Source organism: Phyllostomus hastatus, unplaced genomic scaffold (assembly GCF_019186645.2).
Source record: "Phyllostomus hastatus isolate PE091 unplaced genomic scaffold, TTU_PhHast_1.1 phas_contig_329, whole genome shotgun sequence".
Classification (NCBI taxonomy): Eukaryota; Metazoa; Chordata; class Mammalia; order Chiroptera; family Phyllostomidae; genus Phyllostomus; species Phyllostomus hastatus.
The window spans coordinates 2,541,648-2,560,528 of record NW_025333854.1 but is presented as its reverse complement, the minus strand read 5'-3'; the positions used below and the strand labels follow the sequence as shown (position 1 = coordinate 2,560,528).

General features: G+C 56.0%; 1 protein-coding gene across 1 annotated transcript in view; it reads left to right on the top strand.

The window, feature by feature from the left end:
• The window catches only part of ITGA2 (integrin subunit alpha 2), an 80,047-nt gene extending 62,272 nt beyond the window's left edge, over positions 1-17,775 (top strand). The window contains exons 21-30 of the mRNA XM_045839904.1: positions 749-841; positions 1,466-1,542; positions 1,629-1,712; positions 5,639-5,741; positions 7,394-7,504; positions 8,383-8,487; positions 9,839-9,952; positions 13,435-13,524; positions 16,721-16,837; positions 17,528-17,775. Of these exons, the coding sequence (XP_045695860.1) occupies positions 749-841; positions 1,466-1,542; positions 1,629-1,712; positions 5,639-5,741; positions 7,394-7,504; positions 8,383-8,487; positions 9,839-9,952; positions 13,435-13,524; positions 16,721-16,837; positions 17,528-17,608 (975 nt within the window). The 3' untranslated portion in view covers positions 17,609-17,775. The remainder of the gene's footprint in view (positions 1-748; positions 842-1,465; positions 1,543-1,628; positions 1,713-5,638; positions 5,742-7,393; positions 7,505-8,382; positions 8,488-9,838; positions 9,953-13,434; positions 13,525-16,720; positions 16,838-17,527) is intronic.
• The last annotated feature ends 1,106 nt before the right edge of the window (positions 17,776-18,881 follow it).

The following is an 18,881-nucleotide window of genomic DNA, read 5'->3' as shown; positions in this document are numbered from 1 at the left end:
CTGCTGCGGCTGCTGCGGCTGCGGCTGCCAGAGACACATTCCTGCGAGGTCACCGCATCGCGTCGGCCTGATCGCTATTCCAGCAGCGCACTTGACCACGAGTGCCCCCTCAGCCCTCCTCGGCCACCAAGCTGTGAAAGGGGGAGGAGGGAAAAGCTCAGATTTTCCAAAGTAGCCACCTGCTTGACCCAGGAATTCTGACACGGCTCCAGCCGGTTTCGAGTCCGCGTGGACTTAATGGACCCAGCGTTCTCAGCCTGTTCTGACTTTGGTGTTTATAAGTTTTCTGTGCAAAAATGACAGCTTTTTCCTTTAAAGAGAAAAGAAAAGGAAGCTAAACAAGAGTCTTTAGATTACTTAAAGCATAAACAAACACCAACAGATGATTTTGTTTTTTTTTTTCTCGTGAAACTACCAAGTTCAAATCCATCAGGAGACCGGTGTGCACTCAAGACAGCGTTTCTGCATGCTGGATTAAGGGTGCCGTGTGCCCGTGAAATGGCAGAGCCACAGTGCACTTCTGGGGGAGTCAGTCCTGTGGCTTGTCGGGTGTTCGCAGCGCTGTGAGGATGGCGTCTCAGCCCCCTGGACGAGGCCCGGTTTCCGCGTCCTGGGGGACAGTGGATCCCCTCGGCGTGAGCCGGTCTGGCCGCTGACAGGCCCACGTGGCTGGCACACCCTCCGGCGTGGCTGTGCCCGCACACACACGCCACACACCAACGGCTGGTTGTTTCCCGCTCTCCTGCAGGCGGATGGGACGGAAGTCACGTGCCAGGTGGCGTCCTCTCAGAAGTCCGTGGGCTGCGACGTGGGCTACCCCGCACTGAAGCGGGGACAACAGGTACAGCCTGCGTTCCCCCCTCGAACCCGTGCCAGCCCCTCCTGGGCACAGGCGCCACCACCCCCACACGCCACCCTCCGTGAGAGGTGCCACCCTCCGTGAGAGGTGCCACCGTTTCACAGGCGTCATAACATCATCAGTGGTGCATTTAGAGGAAGAACTTGAAATCTGAAAGTGTTCTTTAAGTTACTAAAAAAAAAATGTGAGGTTCCCCCCAGGCAATCCCTTCCCAAACACACACACCACACGGGAAGGTCTTTTTCGATGGACGCCCTGGCCGGCGTCGGTCCCAGTGCCGCGGCCCGGGTCCCCACGGTCCTTTTCCGGCCCCTGATGAGCAGAGTTCACACCCGCACAAAAGTGTCCGAACCCCGACACGTGGACGTGCCCGAGAGGGGGGCCCTTGTCCGTGTCGGGTGACAGCCCTTCAGCCCTTGCAGGTCTGCAGGGGAGGCTGAAGCGAGGTGCACAGCAGCTTACAGCGGCTACGCGTGCGGAAGCCTGCGGCGGGTGCAATTCTGAATTAAACCGGAGGGACTCGACTTTCGCGGGAGCCCTGTTTTCCGTGCTGGTCCCCGAAAGCGCGGGGCGTCACTCAGGGGGGAATCTTACTTGTGTGTGCAGGTGACGTTTGCCATCAACTTCGACTTCAACCTCCAAAACCTTCAGAATCAGGCGTCCGTCAGTTTCCGGGCCTCCAGGTAGTAAAACAGAAGGACGTATCTGGGGGATGGCTTTTCTGAGACTTCTCTCTGAGTAATTCATTCCCTGACGCTTGTTTCCGCAGCGAAAGCGACGAGGAAAACACGGCAGACAATTGGGTCGGCTTCAAAATCCCTCTGCTGTACGATGCCGACATTCACATAACGAGGTAGGGGCCGCCGCGGGCGTCCGGCACGTTGGGCTGGGCACTGCCCACGTCCTCTGTGTGCTGTTCCTTCCCTGGAAACGGGGATCGAAATGCTTTTCCCTTGTCGACTTGGACGGACGTCCGGGGACAACCTGGCTCCCAGGGGAGCCCGGAGCCACTCCAGGGTGTTGACCAAAATGATGCCAGAAAGGCAGGGGTGATGCTTCTGGCACAGGCCGGGGGACACGCCCCCCCCCGCCCCCAGACAGGCTGCGAACTGCCCCGGATGTCAGAGCGGAGCGCGGGCTGAGAGCTCCCGCCACGTTCTCCAGGCCCCTTTGCTCCCATCCCCACGAGCTCCTCAGCGACGGCCCCTTTGGGGACGTGGAGGCCCCTAGCACCGCGCTGTGCACGGAGCCAGTCCGCAAATACTGAGTCTGGTCACAGAAGTAGTTAATTTCTGGGTGGAAAAGTGCTGACCTCACAGACAAAGGGTTTGTTCCAAGCAAGAGGAGATGTGGCGTTTTCCAAAGGAGGTCACCCACGAGGAGACGCCCTGCTCCCTTTTCTGGCCTGCCCCCAGTGGGGGAACTGGAGAGCGAGGTGCAGAACGGGGCTGGTGACACCGCTCGTCATGAGTCATTCGTGGGGACAGGTGTCCTGAGACGTGAGTGGCCCATAAACGCCGCTGGAGCTTGCAGGTTGATGTCATCACCTTCACTCCTGCTTAGACGCGAGGTGGTTTCCTAGAGGCAGACTCTGGGGCACAGCTGTGCCGGGACACGGGCCACAGGGGCCGCCCACCTCCTCGCCTCGGGACCCGGGTTCTCTGCCTGGCGAGGCCGCCTCCCGGCACAGGTCGGTCAGTGACCATGGACAGCATGCAGTGGCACGGTCCCAAACAGCCAGGCTGCCGAGTGTCTGGGACAGGACTTCTCCAACTCCCACGTCACTGCAGCCCCAGAAAGTGGGGGGGGGGTGTGGAGGCCCCCCGCAGATCCCGGAGCAAGAACAACAAGGAACGTGTGCCCAAGCCCGAGGCGCACGAGCAGGGAGGGAAAGAATCTTCTGCACCAGGCGAGTCGCGGGCAGTCAGAGTAGGAACGCGGTGGAGTCCAAGCCGCCGTCCCTGTAAAACTAATCAGCAGCCGCAGACTTTGGACGCCCCTGGACTGCTGGAGAAGGAACCGAGGACTCCAGCAGCCGGGGTGATGGATGGGGCAGTTACTCGAAGTTTTTTTTCCTCCCTAGACGGATACTGTTTCTGGTTTTTTTTTTTTAACCTTCACCCAAGGATACAGTTATTGGCACCAGAGAGAGAGGGAGGGGGGAGAGAGAGCAGCATCGGTGTGAGAGAGAAACATCAATCGGTGGCCTCTCCTACCCCCTGACCGGGACTGCACCTGCAGCCCAGGCGTGTGCCCTGGCCGGGAACCGAACCCACGACCTCAGCCGCCCGGCCAGGGCCTAAATGTTTTTTCTTAGTATAGTCTTTGTGTGACTGCACTCCCCACCACGGCCAGTTTTCTCAGGCATTTTACCACGGAACAAATGTAAGACCGAGTGACACTTCACTCTACCAACAGCTTAGCTGTGTATCTTTGTGATGGTAAGTTGGACTCTGAGACATCCTGATCTTCTTTTAAAAATATCACACAGTTTAAAAAATTAATAGGAAGAATTATGAAGAATAAAGCTAATGTGGCTTTTAATCCTACCACCCCCACAATTCCTTTTGATTTTTTTTAATCAAAAAAAAAAAGAAAGAGCTATGGCTGGCGTAGCTCAGTGGATTGAGTGCGGGCTGCGAACCAAAGTGTCGCAGATTCGATTCCCAATCAGGGCACATGCCTGGGTTGCAGGCCACGGCACCCAGCAACCGCACATTGATGTTTCTCTCTCTTTCTCCCTCCCTTCCCTCTCTAAAAGTAAATAAATAAAATCTTTTAAAAAAAACTGAAAGAAAGAAAGAAAGAAAGAAAGAAAGAAAGAAAGAAAGAAAGAAAGAAAGAAAGAAAGAAAGAAAACGTACATGGATGGAAAACCCAAACCTTAGAGAAAGCTGCACGAAGGAAAATGAAATCATCCCGCCCGCCCGCCCCGCCCACCCCAGAGATGACTAACTCCACGGTTTTAGGAACACCTCCCAGACACAGTTTGTTTTTCCACCGGGACATGAGCATCTCTCACACACACACACACACACACACACACACACGCACGTTATTTTCGCAGGTGGAATGATAACGCTTTTCTGGGCCTTGCTGTTTATGTAAGGAAATCCGGATTAGAGAAATACGGATCTAGAGAAATTCCGGTTAGGACATCGAGATTGAACTCGTCCTGTTCCCGGCTGGAGTGTAATTTATGTAACCCATTTAATGTTAACGAGATACTTGGATTTTTGCGTCTTTATTTTGTTTTGTTTAATCATCACAAGCAACGCTGGAGGGGAAAAAGAACATCTTTAAACAAATACCTGTGCCAGCTTTTTGGAACAAGCCCTTGCCCACTGTTGCGGGTCACCTGTAGCCACCGCGTTGGTGCTGTGTGGGTGTTCAGCTCCGTCGCACAGATGCCCTGGGCAGGGACGGACGGTGGCAGAGTCATCTCTGAAACAGCGCCCCCTGGGTGTAGTTAACCGCTGTTACAAATACACTGGCCAGCTCTCAAGGGACTTCAGGAAAACCTAGGTAACTAATGGGAAGATGTTGGATCGCTTCAAAATGCCAAAGCAGAGCTGTTAATCCACTGAGAAACGGGGGTCCTTGGGGCCCCACAAAGACCTCCAGGGGCGGGGGGTGGGGGTCTCCTGTACCGGCAGCCAGATCTCAGCTTCACAGTCCCAGCAGCGCCACCCCCCCACCCCCCACACCCCCGCCATGGAAGGCTCCCAGGTCCTCATTCCTGTCACACGCGGGACCGTGACAAATACGACATTTACTTAAGACTCCCTGGGGTGCATTTTCCTTTTGGGGATTTGCAAAAGTGATTTTTTTCTAAAGGGGGTGTAAAGAAGAAAAAGGCAGTGTTTTCAGAAAAGAAATCGAACATCTCTATCTCAGAAACTGCCCTAATTTTCTTTAGGAAATATAATCAACATCCTGTAATGAGGATGGATTATGTGGCGGGAATAAATACTGCTTCTCAGCCTCTCCCCAGCTCCCTGCCCCTCTCCCCACAACCCCCCCCCGGAACCCAGCCTCACGGCCCCAGAAGTGACTGGTCCTGTGGGGGTCCCCCTGGCCTGGTCACCCCTGCAGCTGGCAGCCCCCAGCACAGAGGTCAGGTCAGTCCGGTGCCTCTAGGTCTCGTCTCCTACACCCTCTGGGGGCGGCCACGGAAGGGTGGTCTCTAGGCTGACGGAATCAGAGTGGCCGACCCCACTCAGCCCAGAAGCACGAGCGTTGTTCTGCATCTGGGGAAGGAGGGGGAGGACGAGGGAGAAGGATGGACGTCCTGTCTCAGAGCATCCAGGAGCAGGAGTGCCGGAGCGCCGGCCCGCACTCTGCTGCCATGTGTCAGCCGCACCCGGCGGGAAATCCTCTGCTGGGACCACCCGCATCCACCCCATGAACGCCCAGTCAGGGTGGCAGCCATCCAGAGAAGAGCCCCCCCATCAGCTCCAAAGCAGTGACCGTGGTACCTGCTTCGGAAGCCGTACAACAGACAAACACGCAGCACCAAGATGCTCGGCGGGACCGCCGGGCCGGGGCAGGCACCCTCGGAGCAAACACGCAGCCCGGAGATGCCGTGGGAAGAGCTGGTTCAGCCTCGGAGAGGGGGACGCTGGACCACGGGCCCAGAATAAGCCTGTGTTTCCATCTCATGTGTTTGTGCCTGAATGCAAACTGTTCCGCTTGTAACGTGGGCTAGGGACCTCTGAGTGGGAGAAGTACTACGTTCCCAGAAGAACAGCAGAACTGAAATATCTGGCTTTACCACAGGTCAACCAACATAAACTTCTACGAGGTCTCGCCAGACGGGAACGTCCCTTCCGTGGTGCGCAGTTTCGAAGACATCGGTCCGAGCTTCACCTTCTCTGTTAAGGTTGGTTTGCCCGTCACGAGGGGGGGAAACCAGAGGGAGGGGAAAGGAAAAAGTCAGGCCGGGGGGAGAAGAAGGAAGGAAAAAGAAGTTGATACATACCGGTGGTCCCCACGTCGAGCACACGTGAGATCCCCTGGGGAGGGACTTGTCCAAGCGAGGGCCCCTGGGCCCCGTCCCCAGAGCATCTGAGGTGGGGCGGGCCTGAAAGTGTGCGTTTGGGACAAGTTCTGGGCTACTCTGGTGGCGGGCCCAGCGGCCATCCTGGGAGAGTCCCTGAGATGGACCCCAGATGTAAGGTTCCAGGCTCTGTGCGTGGTCCTGTGTCCTGGGTGAGGGGCCATGGGTGTGTTATGAAAGAAAATGGTCAACATTACCCAACGGAACGCTAGTGTGATGGCGTTGGCGTGGGCAGATGCCTCTGGAATGGGATCAGTACGCCAGTGCGCCCTGCGGGGCTGCTGCTGCTTCAGCAGCCGTGCCCCATCTGTGTGCAGCTGTGCGTTCTGTGGTCAGGCTCGGCGGTGTCTAGAAATATTGTAAAATCTGCTTTATTGTCTATTGGTATATGCAATTTTTTAAAATTTTACCTTTATTTTAAGATTTTATTTATTTATTTTTAGAGAGGGAAGGGAGGGAGAGAGAGAGAGAGAAACATCAATGTGTAGTTGCTGGGGGTCATGGCCTGCAACCCAGGCATGTGCCCTGACTGGGAATCGAACCTGCGACACTTTGGTTTGCAGCCCATGCTCAATCCACTGAGCTATGCCAGCCAGGGCTAGTATATGCAATTATTAATCTAGAGATTATTATCAGTTATGTAACAGAGAAGTTAATATGCAAAGGTAACTATTGTATACTGTAAATCACAGAAACTTTGGAAAGTAAAAAGGAAATTCATCTACCCCCCTGAGTCTGCACAATTTTCTTTTGTACAGTTCTTACTAGTCTGTTAAGCAGTTGCAACCCTGCAATTTGGTGGTTTAAGACAAAAAATCTTTAAATGGTCTTGACTGTGGTCCGGGTACTGAAATGTATAAAATATGCATGGCATTTGGCAACTGCCTCTTTAAGGAACCAGTCAGTCAGCCAGTAGTGACAAGAAGGCAACAGTCACAGAGGGAGTAATAAGAATCAGCCTCTGTACCCAGAGTTTTGTCTGCGTTGGCCCCCGTGACCCCACATGGGTGAGGACGTCAGTTACGATGATTTTCCCCTGGGTGTCACCCATGGACAGCAGTGTGGTGACTGTGGGGGGAGGAGGGAATACGGGGACTCAACGGTAATGGGGAAAAAATACAATAAAGATTAAATTTAAAGAATAAATGAAATGTTTAACAAGCAGGAGGGCACAGGCACTGCCGGACGCGGGCAGACCCCCCACCCGTGAGAACGGGCACTCCACCTGTGCCCCCACCTGCGTTGCCGACCCTCTTTGTTTCCGGGGACCAAGGAGGCGTGCGGGGGGCCCCGCGCCCTGCCCGGGCCACGCTGCCCGTCCGCGTAGGGGGCTGCCTCGTGCCCTGGCAGCCCAGCCCCACAGACGGCGGGTGTTTTTAACCATCTCCTAAGTCACAAGGTATTTCCCCGTTCAGACTGCGGAGGTGAAGATCTTTCCAGTAAATAAACAGACGGTTTCCTTCCGAACCGCGCAGGTGGCCACGGGAAGCATTCCAGTGAGCATGGCGTCCGTCACCATCCACGTGCCCCAGCACACCCAGGCCAGGAACCCGCTGCTGTACCTGACGGGCATCCACACGGACCAGGTGAGGGCCGCGAGTTGCCTGTAACGACCTGCTCTTTCAGCATGGAGGCTCCCACGGCGGGGGGCAGCGTGCGACCTCGGCCAACCGCTGCAGACGGGAGACGAGGAAGGTGACCCGGGTTCCCTGGGTGCCCGGTCACGAAACGTCAGTTGCATGCTGGACGCAGGATGTCGGTATAAGGAAACAGACGTCTGAATCTAGATGGCCGGAGTGGTTCCTGGAGCCCCACCTTGGCCAGGTGGAGGGCCGGCTCTGTCAGAGCCCTGTCCGGGGACAGCTTAGCCAGCCAGGAGGTGACAGGCTGCACCTGAGCAGGAGACACGTCGTCTCCCAGCCACCGTTAGCAGCTGGAGTTTCCACCTGACGTCCTCAGCCTGCCCGCTCATGTCCATTGCTGAGGTCACTTTTTGGATGACAGTGATGCCCAGGCCCCCCTCCCTCCCTGCCGTCAACCGGGTATCTCTCCAGCTAAGGCCCCAGCACCTGCGTTTGTCTTTAAAGCCCCCCCCCCGTCCCGGGGGCTGGGACCTGCTCTGACATTGGCCCCCACGGTCCTCTGGCACTTACTGGGCTGGTTCTCGCGTCAAAATCCTAAACCGTTCCACTGGAGGGGGAACCCTGAGTGCAGTCACTCACCGTCATTGTCACTGCCAGTTTGTCTCGTGACCGATGCGACCCAGCAGCCCCCCGCAGTCAGGTCCGCAGCATCTGAGTGCGTCCCAGTTTGCGTGAGTGACGCAAGAGTGTGTCCAGCTCCGCGGTGAAGCTGGCCTAACGGTTCCCCATCCCCCGTGTGGCAGCCAGACTTCCTACCAGGTGGAAGGCAACCTCATGCACCGTTTTGCTTCCTGAGACCGACTGGGTGTTCTTTTTCGTAGGCTGGTGACATCAGCTGTGACGCCAAAATAAACCCACTGAAAATAGGACAGACATCTTCTCCCGTATCTTTCAAGAGTGAAAACTTCCGGCACGTGAAAGACTTGGTGAGGACCGGCTAACTCGGGGACAGGTTCCCTCGGGGTGTCACTGCTCGATCTGCCGGGAAACGGAGGCACTTATTTCTACCCGCCCCTCCCCCCCCCCCAATCAGAGATTCCTGTTCGGCCTCCGATGGCCAGTATGCATCACGGGCTAGGAACGCACTCAAGTCTAGATTCAATTGTTTTATTTCACGGTGGATGGAGGAAGCAGGAAAAGAGGAGGATGAAATAGTTTCCTTCTAAAGTAATTACAGGGCAGTGACTATAAATACAGTTGAAATCTAATGTGTAAAAATTCCCCGTAGAAACTCATCTCAGCATTTTCCTTACTCTTGTGAAAATGCTTTGATTTTGTGACGACGTCAATTGCTAAGTGGAAACAACACAGACCAAACTTGACAACAGAAACCAGGACAGAGACACTGAGGCTCCTGGGGAATGTGACGGCTGACCGCCCGACAGTCCGTGAACAGCCTCCGTCCCGCGTGTCAGCACTGGTCCGCACACACATGCGTGTGGATACTGTTGCACAGATGGACGGTGCCACCTTTTCATAGGCCAATATGCCAGCTTAAAACAGACTGTTTTTTAGAGCAGTTTTAGCAAAACTGAGTGGAAAATACAGACGTTTCCCACATCCCCCTTACCCCACATAGGTGCAGCCTCCCGCTACCCAATCCCCCCGCACCCCCCCTGCACCAGAGCGGTGCATTTCTCCCCATTGGTGCGCCCACATCTGAGGCGTTGTAATCGCCCCAAGTCCAGAGCTGACCCCGGGGGTCACTCGGGGCGGGGACGTGATCGGTTTGGGCACGTGTGTGGTGACACGCATCTGCACGAGAGCATCCCACGGAGTCATGTCACTGTCCGGAAAATGCTCGCCCTGCATCCCCCCCTCCCCCGATGGTGGCAGCTACTGATTCTTCTGCTGTCGGCCTCCTTGGAGCCTGAGAGGGCTTCCTTGTCCGTTGTGTTCCGTGACGGAGTCGTGCTGCCTTTTGTGGTGCCCGTGTGCTCAGGCATCTGCTTACTGAGCGCACTGTTGCTAAGCACGGGTTAGCGGTTGCTGTTCGGCCTCAGAAGCGGTCACGAACGAAGCAGGGGTGGTGGACTTACCCCCACACGGCGCGACTGTCGCCCGAGGCCTTCCGTGCAGATGGGGACGGCCGGGCAGAGTCGGGGGACCGGCCCAGTAGGGAGGCGCAGTGAAGAGCTTTAGCTGCCGGTCCTTCGTGAGGCTGCCTGTGTCCCTCCGTCCACCGCATCCATCTCTGTAAAAGGGTGACTCCTCCTTCCCAAAGCCCACACTAACCCTCTCTGTTCCCGCCCCCCCCCCCGTGATCCCGCCCTGAAGAACTGCAGGACCGCCTCCTGCCAGAACGTCACCTGCTGGCTGAGGGACCCGCAGGTGAAGGCCGAGTACTTCCTCAACGTGTCCACCAGGCTCTGGAACGGGACGTTCGCCGCCGTGAGTGTCGGTCCTCTTTGCTGGGCATGTCGCTGGGTCCTCGGGCTTCGTTGTTGTCGAGAAGTTCCCACCCCCTGGCCGGTGTCCGTGGCGCCCTCCTGGGCGAGAGCAGTTTCGCCCTGAAGCCAGCCGGGTGCTGCCTCTCCTTCCAGAGCTCGTCGGGTCCGGCCAGGTCTCAGAGCCCCGCCGGTGCCCACCTGGGACGCACCTCGCTCTCAGGCTGCACACCGGCCTGGCCCACCGGCCTCGGGGCACCGTGCCGAGGTGTCCCCTGCTGCCCCCGGCGCAAGGGGCCCCTGCTCCCGACATGCCCACCTGCCTTCCTCCCCTCCTCCGCTGCGCCCCCGTCCAAGTGCACACGACGGACTCTGCCCTCCCCCCCGGAACGCCCAGCCCACTGTCGGTGACCTCGGGCCGCCCGGCAGATGATTCCAACCCAAGGCAGGATTCCCCTCTCTGTGCCAGAGCAGGTGCCGCTCGCCTCTCCTGGCCCACCCTTTCCCTGGAGGGAGCCCAGGGCGCACACCAGTTTTTAAGTCATTTCAATCCCACGAAACGGTTGAAAGAAGTGCCAAAACACTGTCGGCGTGTTTTTCCACTTGGCAGGTGGAACCGTAGTGCTATCCGCTTTCAGCGGAGGTCTGGGGGCCAGAAGTCGAGTCTGGGACGACAACGAGAGGGAAGGCAGGCTCCTGGAGTCGGACTGCGGGCCTGGCTCCCACGGAGGCCTCCAGGGGGCCCTCGTGGCTCTCGGCGGATTTTATTTTTTTTAACAAACGTATCAGCCCCAAAGGTGCTTACCCACCAGACTCGACTCCCTACTCTCTAACCACTTCTCGGTCTCTCCGACACACCCCATGCCCCGCCGTGGGGTTTGTGTCTGGTTAGAGAACTACGCGCCCAGAAAACCTGTCCCTGGAACCAAAGGATAAGCAACATTCTTGGATAAAGATACAACAGAAAGAGGAATCATGGAAAGCAGGGAAGAGTGGGGGGTGGGGTGGAGTGAGAAGGTGGGCTTCCTCTTGCTTCCTTCCTCTTGTTTCGCCTTCTCGTGGGGCTGCGTTTGCTCTCCAGCCATGGGGGCCCCCAGGTGCCGGCAGATGCGAAGCCCACCCCCCCCTCATCCCACGGTCCGGCTGCTGGAGCTCGGAGCTCGGTCCCCCCCACCCCGTCCTGGCTCCGGGCTGCCTGGGTGGAGGGAGGAGCCCTGTTTCCATGGCAGCCGCAGTCTCCAGCCGGGAAGGAGCCCAGCTGCTGCAGATCAGGTGCCGCGGTGCCGACTCTGCAAAAGCCATTGGGTTTTTCTGGAGTTTATCTAAAGCTGCATCATTTTCACCGCCGGGCTTTTCAACGTATCCGTCCCAAGGTTTTCAGGAAACAAAAAAAAGAAAGGTTTCATGTCTGGGAGCGACGTTCTGAGGAAGTGTAAGATTGAGGCTTTTTCCGCGTGGTTACGAGGGTTAGACTGAGAAACGACCCTGAGAGTTGTCGTCCCGGGCGGGCTCCCTCTCGGAGGTCAGGCGTGCATCTCCACCGCGTTTGCAGCCCTTCCCGCGGCCAAGGGGCTGCTCTCGGCGTGAACGTGGACCTCATTTCCTGCATCAGGACCGTTAATGTACTACTGTCTGCCCCCTTCTGATGCAGACCAAGGTAACAGGACAGGGAATCTCCTCGCCCAGCGACCGCGTGGGCCTCCAAACTGGTGGTGCCGTGGACCACCACGTGGACGCAAACCCTTGCTGACCGCTGGTCTCGGGCGTGCGTGGGATACGCCCCGGGCACAGCCCGGCGGCCCTGCGGGAGTCCTGGTGCTTGTGCGGCGGGCCTGGCTCGGGAGGGCAGGTTATCAGCCTCGTGAGGGGACTCTTTCGTTCTTAGTCTGTAGGGACTGTGAAACCAGCATTCGCTTAATGGTTTTTTTTTAAATTAAACCATTATCAATGCCCTTTTTAAACTGATTTTGAGAGAGAGACAGACATCGATCTGTTGTTCCACTTATTGCTGCCTTTATGGTTTTCTTCTTGTCTGTGCCCTGACCGGAGCCCGAACCCGCCCCCTTGGCCTGTCGGGAGGGTGCTCTACGAACTGAGCTAGCCGGCCAGGGCGTCCACACCCTTCAGTAAGATTTGTGCCAGAGACGGGGGCGGGGGGGGGGGGTCAGAGTTCGTTTCCGAGGCAACCTCCCACGTGGAGACGATGAGGAAGACTGGTCTGACACTGAGCTAGTGGGAAGGAAAGGTAGTGCTCACTCTTTGGATGTGCGCGCCCCTCTTCTGGCTCCCAGACAGAGTTCGGCCAGCACCTCCTGGAGCGCGCTGCGCCCCGGGCCCTGGCAGTCAGGAACACCGAGTCCTCGGAGCCGGGGCGCCACGTTCTACTTCAGGGCAGGCCTCAGGCCCGTGTTTCATCATAGAGAAGAGACTGTTCACACCGACAGTGTAGCCGGTGGAAAACAGATTCGTTTTTCTACAGCAGATCCGAGGATGCATGCTGAATTATTTCATGTTAGGTCACTAGAAATATCAGCATAAAATGTACGTGCTTTCTCTGGGCCTGCCCTAGGTCCTGTGTGTTTTGGTAGAAACGCTCAGATTAGGAAATCTGAAACGAGGAGCCCTGTCACGTACGCGACAAGGTCAGGGCTCTGCTGCAGACGGGTCTGGTCAAGGTCAAGGGTCCTGTGGAGCAGCATTTCCTGACAGATGTGCACACCAAAGGAGCAATTCCGTTTCTTTTTCATCTGATCTCCCACTCGGCTGCATCCCTTACTGAAGGAAACAGGTTAAAAAAAATCCAGTTTGCCTTTTTCTAGTTTTCCAGTTTCAGTAGACAGGCGGTGTTGTCTGGTGTTAGCCCAGGTGCACAGCACAGTGGGGAGGCGACCAGGTCCTTTACAGAGGGGCGCCCCGACACCTCCAACCCCACCTGGCATCACGTACAGGTGTTACCACAGTTTTGGCCGTGTCCCCTGCCCTGTACTTGACATCCTCGTGGCCGACCTGTCGCTGACGATTGCAGTTCTCAGTCTGCCCCTTTTCCCCCCAGTCTCCAAACCCCTCCCCTCGGGCAACCAGCAGTCTGTCCTCTGTCTGTAGGAGGCTGTCTCTCTAAAAACTTCCGCTCACGTGGCCAACCTAAGATTTTAGAAGTCTGTGCCATGGTCTCCCCCGGTTGAGAACTTCACTTCCGAACCCTTGTTCCGCAGCCGCAGTTGAAGTCACGGTCGCCGGGAGAGATGTGTGGCCTTGCCCCGGGGAGTCCGGGGTTCACTTGCTAGGCAGGCCCGCCACCCACCGGGGGGAGTCCCGGGGCATGTGGCCTGTCCCCTGTCCCCGGTCCCGGGCACTGAGTGTCTGGAGTCTCCACCTTGGCCTTCGCTCCTGTCACCTTGCGCGGGGAAATTAAGGGACCGTAACCGCGCCAAGCCACTCGCCCGAGCCTCTGCCAGGGTGACACCTGTTCTCCGCTCTGTGTTGCAGTCGACGTTCCAGACTGTGCAGCTGACGGCCTCCGCGGAAGTCGACACCTACAACCCACAGGTGTACGTGATCCAGGACAACGCTGTCACGGTGAGCGCCTCGGCCCCTCCCGCGGGCCGCAGGGTCCGTCTCTGAAAACGCACGGCAGGGCTGCTTCTGGCCTGCCGGTGCGCGGCGTGGGCTACCGACACGCTGACCACCTGATGTTCGTTACGTTGAGCTTTGGGCGAGGGTGTTTGCTCCTTGGCCGCCTCCCTGCCCCCCAACGTGGGCAAAGCCGGGTCGGATGGAGGGTTCCCTGCAATGCACAGCCCCCAGGACCCCGGCTGCTGCGGCTGCCTTGCCCCTGCCCGGACCCGCACCTCCAGCCTCCTTGCTCCTCCCGCTCCCACAGAAGGGTCCAGATCCTCGCCCTTAAAATCCAAGTCCTGCTGCTCTGAAGCATCTGTTAGAGCACTTTTCAGAGGCAAGGGCTGATGTGTGCTGAACAAACAAGGCATTTAGTAGAGGGCTTCTCTTTCCGTTTTCGCAGCAGCATGCCTCCTCACGGACACTGAGCGAAGTGCCCATTCATGAGGTCTGACCGTCCAGAAAGCTCTAAATGCTGCCCTTGATTAACAAAAGTCTCACAAAGAAATGTGCTTTGGGAGAGGACAAAGGCTCCCTGTCCGGAGAGCTGGCCGGGGCACGTTCCCCTCGCCCCGGGGCTCCGGGCAGAAGATGCCCTGTTCAGAGACGGCGGGGGTGCCCTGCCCAGCTCTCTGCTGGCACCGCCCCGGGCGTTTTCCTCCCAGAGCTTTTGTCAGAAATTGGAAGGCAGTTCCAGACTCCCCCCCGAGGCCAGCCTGGCGTCGGTCCCCTGCTGCAGCCCGTGACCTTGAGGACAGAGCCAGTGGCCTGTGTGAGCGCTGGGCCTCTCGCTGCCTGGGAGTGGGGGTCGCGGCCCAGCTGTCCCGCTCTCGGCACAGGGAAAGGGGTTCCCTGCCTCAGGGGCCGCTCTTCCGTCTCTGGGTCCCCCCACCCCTGAGGACCATGCCCTCTCTGCAGCAGAGGCAGGGGGTGTGGGGAACCAGAAATAGAAGCAAAGGAAATGTCACCCTCAAGTTCAAAGTGCTGTGAACTTAGACGGGGGGGGGAAGCACTATGGAGGTTTTTAACATTCATTTTAGAAAAACGGGATCTCCAGACAATGCCTGGGCCTTTGCTGAAGTTTTCTTTCTTTCTTTTTTTTTTTCTGAAAGCAGTGTTAAATAAATGTATTAATTGAAAATTCAAATGAACAATTTTAAGGAACCCTTTGGGAAATTTTCTTTCCCTGGTTTTCTCTCAGCAATACAGATGAATAACCAGGGCCAGCTGCTCCATTGCTGTGTCTGTGAAAACAGTCTGTGCATCCAAGTAAAACTTGGGTACATTTTTAATAATATTTGAACCCAAATAATTTATTATTTGAACCCAAATAATAAATTGACGTATTCCTATAGGTAAATACGTGACTCTTCAATGTTTTTGAACCCCAGGCCCATTTACAAATCTGACCCCAAAACTTTACACTCAGGGACCCCCGTAGATGTGCGGACCCAGCCCGGGGAGTTCTAGACTAGAGAGCAGCAGAGCCGTGACCGCCGGAAAGCAGCGGACCGCATGAGGGCGTAGCTGCCACATTGTCTAATTCTCAAAGCCTTACTTTGGCTCTTGCAGATACGAATGAACGGAAATGCAGTCACCGAAAGGCCAGAGTGCAGGTCAGCCCAGCTCACCAGCCCTGTGATGCAGAGCAGCTCTCTGCCGCTGTGATCAGGGTAATTCAGGGTACAGCCAAGTAAATCATTTAGGCTTTGTCCCCTGGCAGCTCTTTGAGAACGTGTTGGGTTGGCCGAAAGCGTCGTTTGGTTTTATCTGTAACATGGCTCTAGTGGCGCTCAGTTGTCTTTAACTTCAATGGAAACAATGTTGTTAGCTTGTGTTGTGACAGCTGTCATATTTAGTGTGCATTTTTAAAAAAACTTATCAAAATTGGTGCATTTTTGTACAGCCATTTTTTTTAAAGATTTCATTTATTTATTGTTAGAGAGGGGAAGGGAGGGAGAGAAACATCAATCAGTTGGCTCTCACACGCCCCCACCTGGGGACCTGGCCCATAACCCAGGCATGTGCCTCGACTGGGATTTGAACCGAGAACATTCCGGTTCTCAGGCTGGCACTCAATCCACTGAGCCACACCAGCCAGGGCATGTGAAGCCATTTTCATATTAAAGATGGAAGAAGATAGGCAACTTTTGCAGCATTTAGACTGTATTATTTCAAGAAAGGTGGAAACGCAACTGAAATGCAAAAGGGACGAGTGCAGTGTGTGGAGAAGGTGCCGTGACATTGATGGGACGTGCCAGAGGTGACTCTCGAGGTTCTGTGCTCGAGATTTCTCGCCGACAGCGCTTCACGGTCGGTGGACCAGCTGAAGTCCATAGCGATCAAATCGAGACACTAACTGAGAACAATCAATGTTTTACCATACAGCAGATGCCGACATACTCAAAATATCCAAATCAATAAAGTGTTTGGTGAACATGAAAAATAGGTTCTTTATTTTATGGGAAAAAACCATACAGACTTTTTGGCCAACCCAATACTTTGCAGAGGAAGTGGTTGTGATTCTTTCTACAATTAAAAAAAAAAAAGACTAGACAGTTTTACCATTAAAAGTCGAAGGGTAGTCACTCTACTGCAGAGTCACAAAGATTGCCAGGAAGTGGGCACAGAGAATCAGAGGTGCTAGCCTCAAGGACAATCTCCTCACTGCCGAGGACAACCTGAGCCCCGAGACATTCCTTCTGGTTTTTAGCAGCGCGCACCAGAGACGCTTGAGTGGGGGGTTAGTGAAACAGCATTTTGGGAGCCCACGTCCAAGTGGCTGTTTCTGGGGTTTAACCACAGGCCGTGGACGCCCTCCCAGGACTGGGCTCCAGATGCTCTGGCTGGACGATAAAACCGTGGGCAGGAAACTGAAATTCCGTTTCATAGATAACGCACGCATCTGACGCCGTCCAAGGTGGCGCGTCTGCTCCTGCGGGCGCGGTTCAAAGGAGGAGGCCGGAGAACGTGTGTTCCTTGCCTGCGCTTCTCAGGCACGTGTTGTCCAGAAATCGCCCCGCGCCATGTTTAACCGAAGAACACGATCCTGCACAAGTTGCGTGACCGTCATTTACGAAGTTGGAGAATTGACGAAACCGTCTTTCTAGGGGGGCTCGCGCTGGTTCACTCAGTTCTTGTGTGTATACGTTTGCAGATTCCCGTTACGATCATGAAACCTCATGAGAAAGCCGAAGTGCCGACCGGGGTCATAGTAGGAAGTGTCATTGCCGGAATCCTGTTGCTGTTAGCTCTGGTTGCGATTTTATGGAAGGTAAGCAAGGTTTCTTATTGTAAAATACGGGGCCCCTGCCCTGGCTGGTGTGGCTCAGTGGGCTGAGCGCCAGCCTGAGAACCAGAGGGTCACAGGTTCGATTCCCAGTCAGGGCACATGCCTGGATTTCGGGCCAAGGTCCCCAGTGGAGGGCGCACAAGAGGTAACCACACACTGATGTCTCTCTCCCTCTTTTTCTCCCTCCCTTCTCCTCTCTCTAAAAATAAATAAGTAAAATCTTTTTTAAAAAAAGAGCTCAGAGCTCCTGAGGACCTCCGTCTTGAATTTCCTGATCAAATATCGATCTTGTTTCATTGGGCCCCTCCCCGTCACAAGGAAAAGGCTGTGTACGCTGTGTGCAAAGTCCCCCTCCCGACCTGGAAAACAGTGAGGAAAGGTTTCATCTCCTTGGTCCTTCCTGTCCATAGGTTCTCCCCCCACCCTCCTTCCAGCCAGACCCCTGGAGGTCTTGTTCAACTGCAAATAAACACTGGCATTGACGCAGTTCAGTCTGGCTCTCGGGAGTGAATTTCCTCCCCGAAGGGCTGATGCCCGGCCAGGCCACACGCCACCCCGTCCAGAGCCCCGGCGGTCCCCAATGAGGCCAAGTGGCAGCCCAGGGGGGTCTCTCTCAGGCCCTGCCCAGAACGAGCCAGGGATGGTAACACTGTGACAACATTGTCCCCACAGCTCGGCTTCTTCAAAAGAAAGTACGAAAAAATGGCCAAAAACCCAGAGGATGTGGACGAGACCACAGAGCTCAACAGCTGAGCGCCCGCCGCGAACCCGCCGTGACCCCGGCAGCCTCCCAGCCAGGGTCTGCTGCTGCTGGCGTGGATTTTTTTAAAAGAAAAAATCCCAGTGTTTTGTAAGGCAATAGGTGAACTAGCCTGATATTTTATTTTAAGAAAACTGCAGGTCAGTTTGGAAAAAAGGAACCGGGGGTGCGGGGCGGGGGGGGGGGGGTTATTTTATACGGAAAATTGATCTTCATCTGGCTGGTCCAGGGTTTACGTTATAATGTGCACTGTGTCAGAAAGTGAAACGCTCTCACACTTGACATGTCGTAAAGAAAAATGTAACCTTCCTTAGATGTTGCGGGGACGCGGGGAAAAACCCAATTGTGTAAAATGATTGTTTTTTTTCAAGCAGCAACAAAAAAAAGGTAGATTTGGTGTAGGGAGATAATTGCTCGGATATGGATGTTTGGGGGGGAAAAAAACCAACAGTCTTCACCTTGCGCTGCTCGCCCGAAGTTGCCGCAGAGTTTACGGGGAAATTTTGCTGATAAACCAGGTAAAATTTGCTGTGGTGACCCCGGGCTGCCTCCTCCCATCATCGCCTTCCTGCGGTGGTGGGTGTGCTTAGGAAACCCTCCAGCAGCTGGAGCGAGCCGCCAGCAGGGGGCGTCTGCGGTCCCTTGGGCCGAGGGAGCTGAGAGGCCGAAGCACAGAAAGTTGTGGCAACGCTTAGCGTCCACCAGAGGGCGGCCGGCGTCGGGGGCAGAAGCAGGAGGCCTCCTACCTCCTTCCGGGTTCACACTGGCTGCCCTGGTTGCCCTGGCTGGCTGGCTGGCTGGCTCGCAGGGACCTGGTGAATTTTGAAAAGGGGTAACGTCTCTGCCATGTCACCCCCTTCCACACTGGAGCCCTGTAGCCCCATCTTCTAGAAGCCCCTGAGCCTGCCTCTTCTTCAGGGGTCTGCAGTGGCCCCCCCTTCCTCTACCCGTGTCCAAATATCCGTCTGCCTCGGGCAGCGGCTCTGCATCGGGGGTGAGGAGGCCACGCCGTCTGTTCCACTCAGTGAACTTGGGGGAGCTCTTTCCACTGAGTGCGAAACCAGCAGGAATCACGGCCGGAGCGGGTTTCCAGCAGCTGGAACGGCAGGTGGCGTGAAGCAGGCAAAGGAAGACGCCGGCTCAGGACTTGGCCAGGAGGGACAGGGATAGGTCGGCGCCCCTGAACTAGCCGGAGTGCCCTCTGTGCTTGTCCCCTTCTGGGGGACCTAGACCTCCAGGGTGGCTGCTGCCCCTTGCACACGTTGG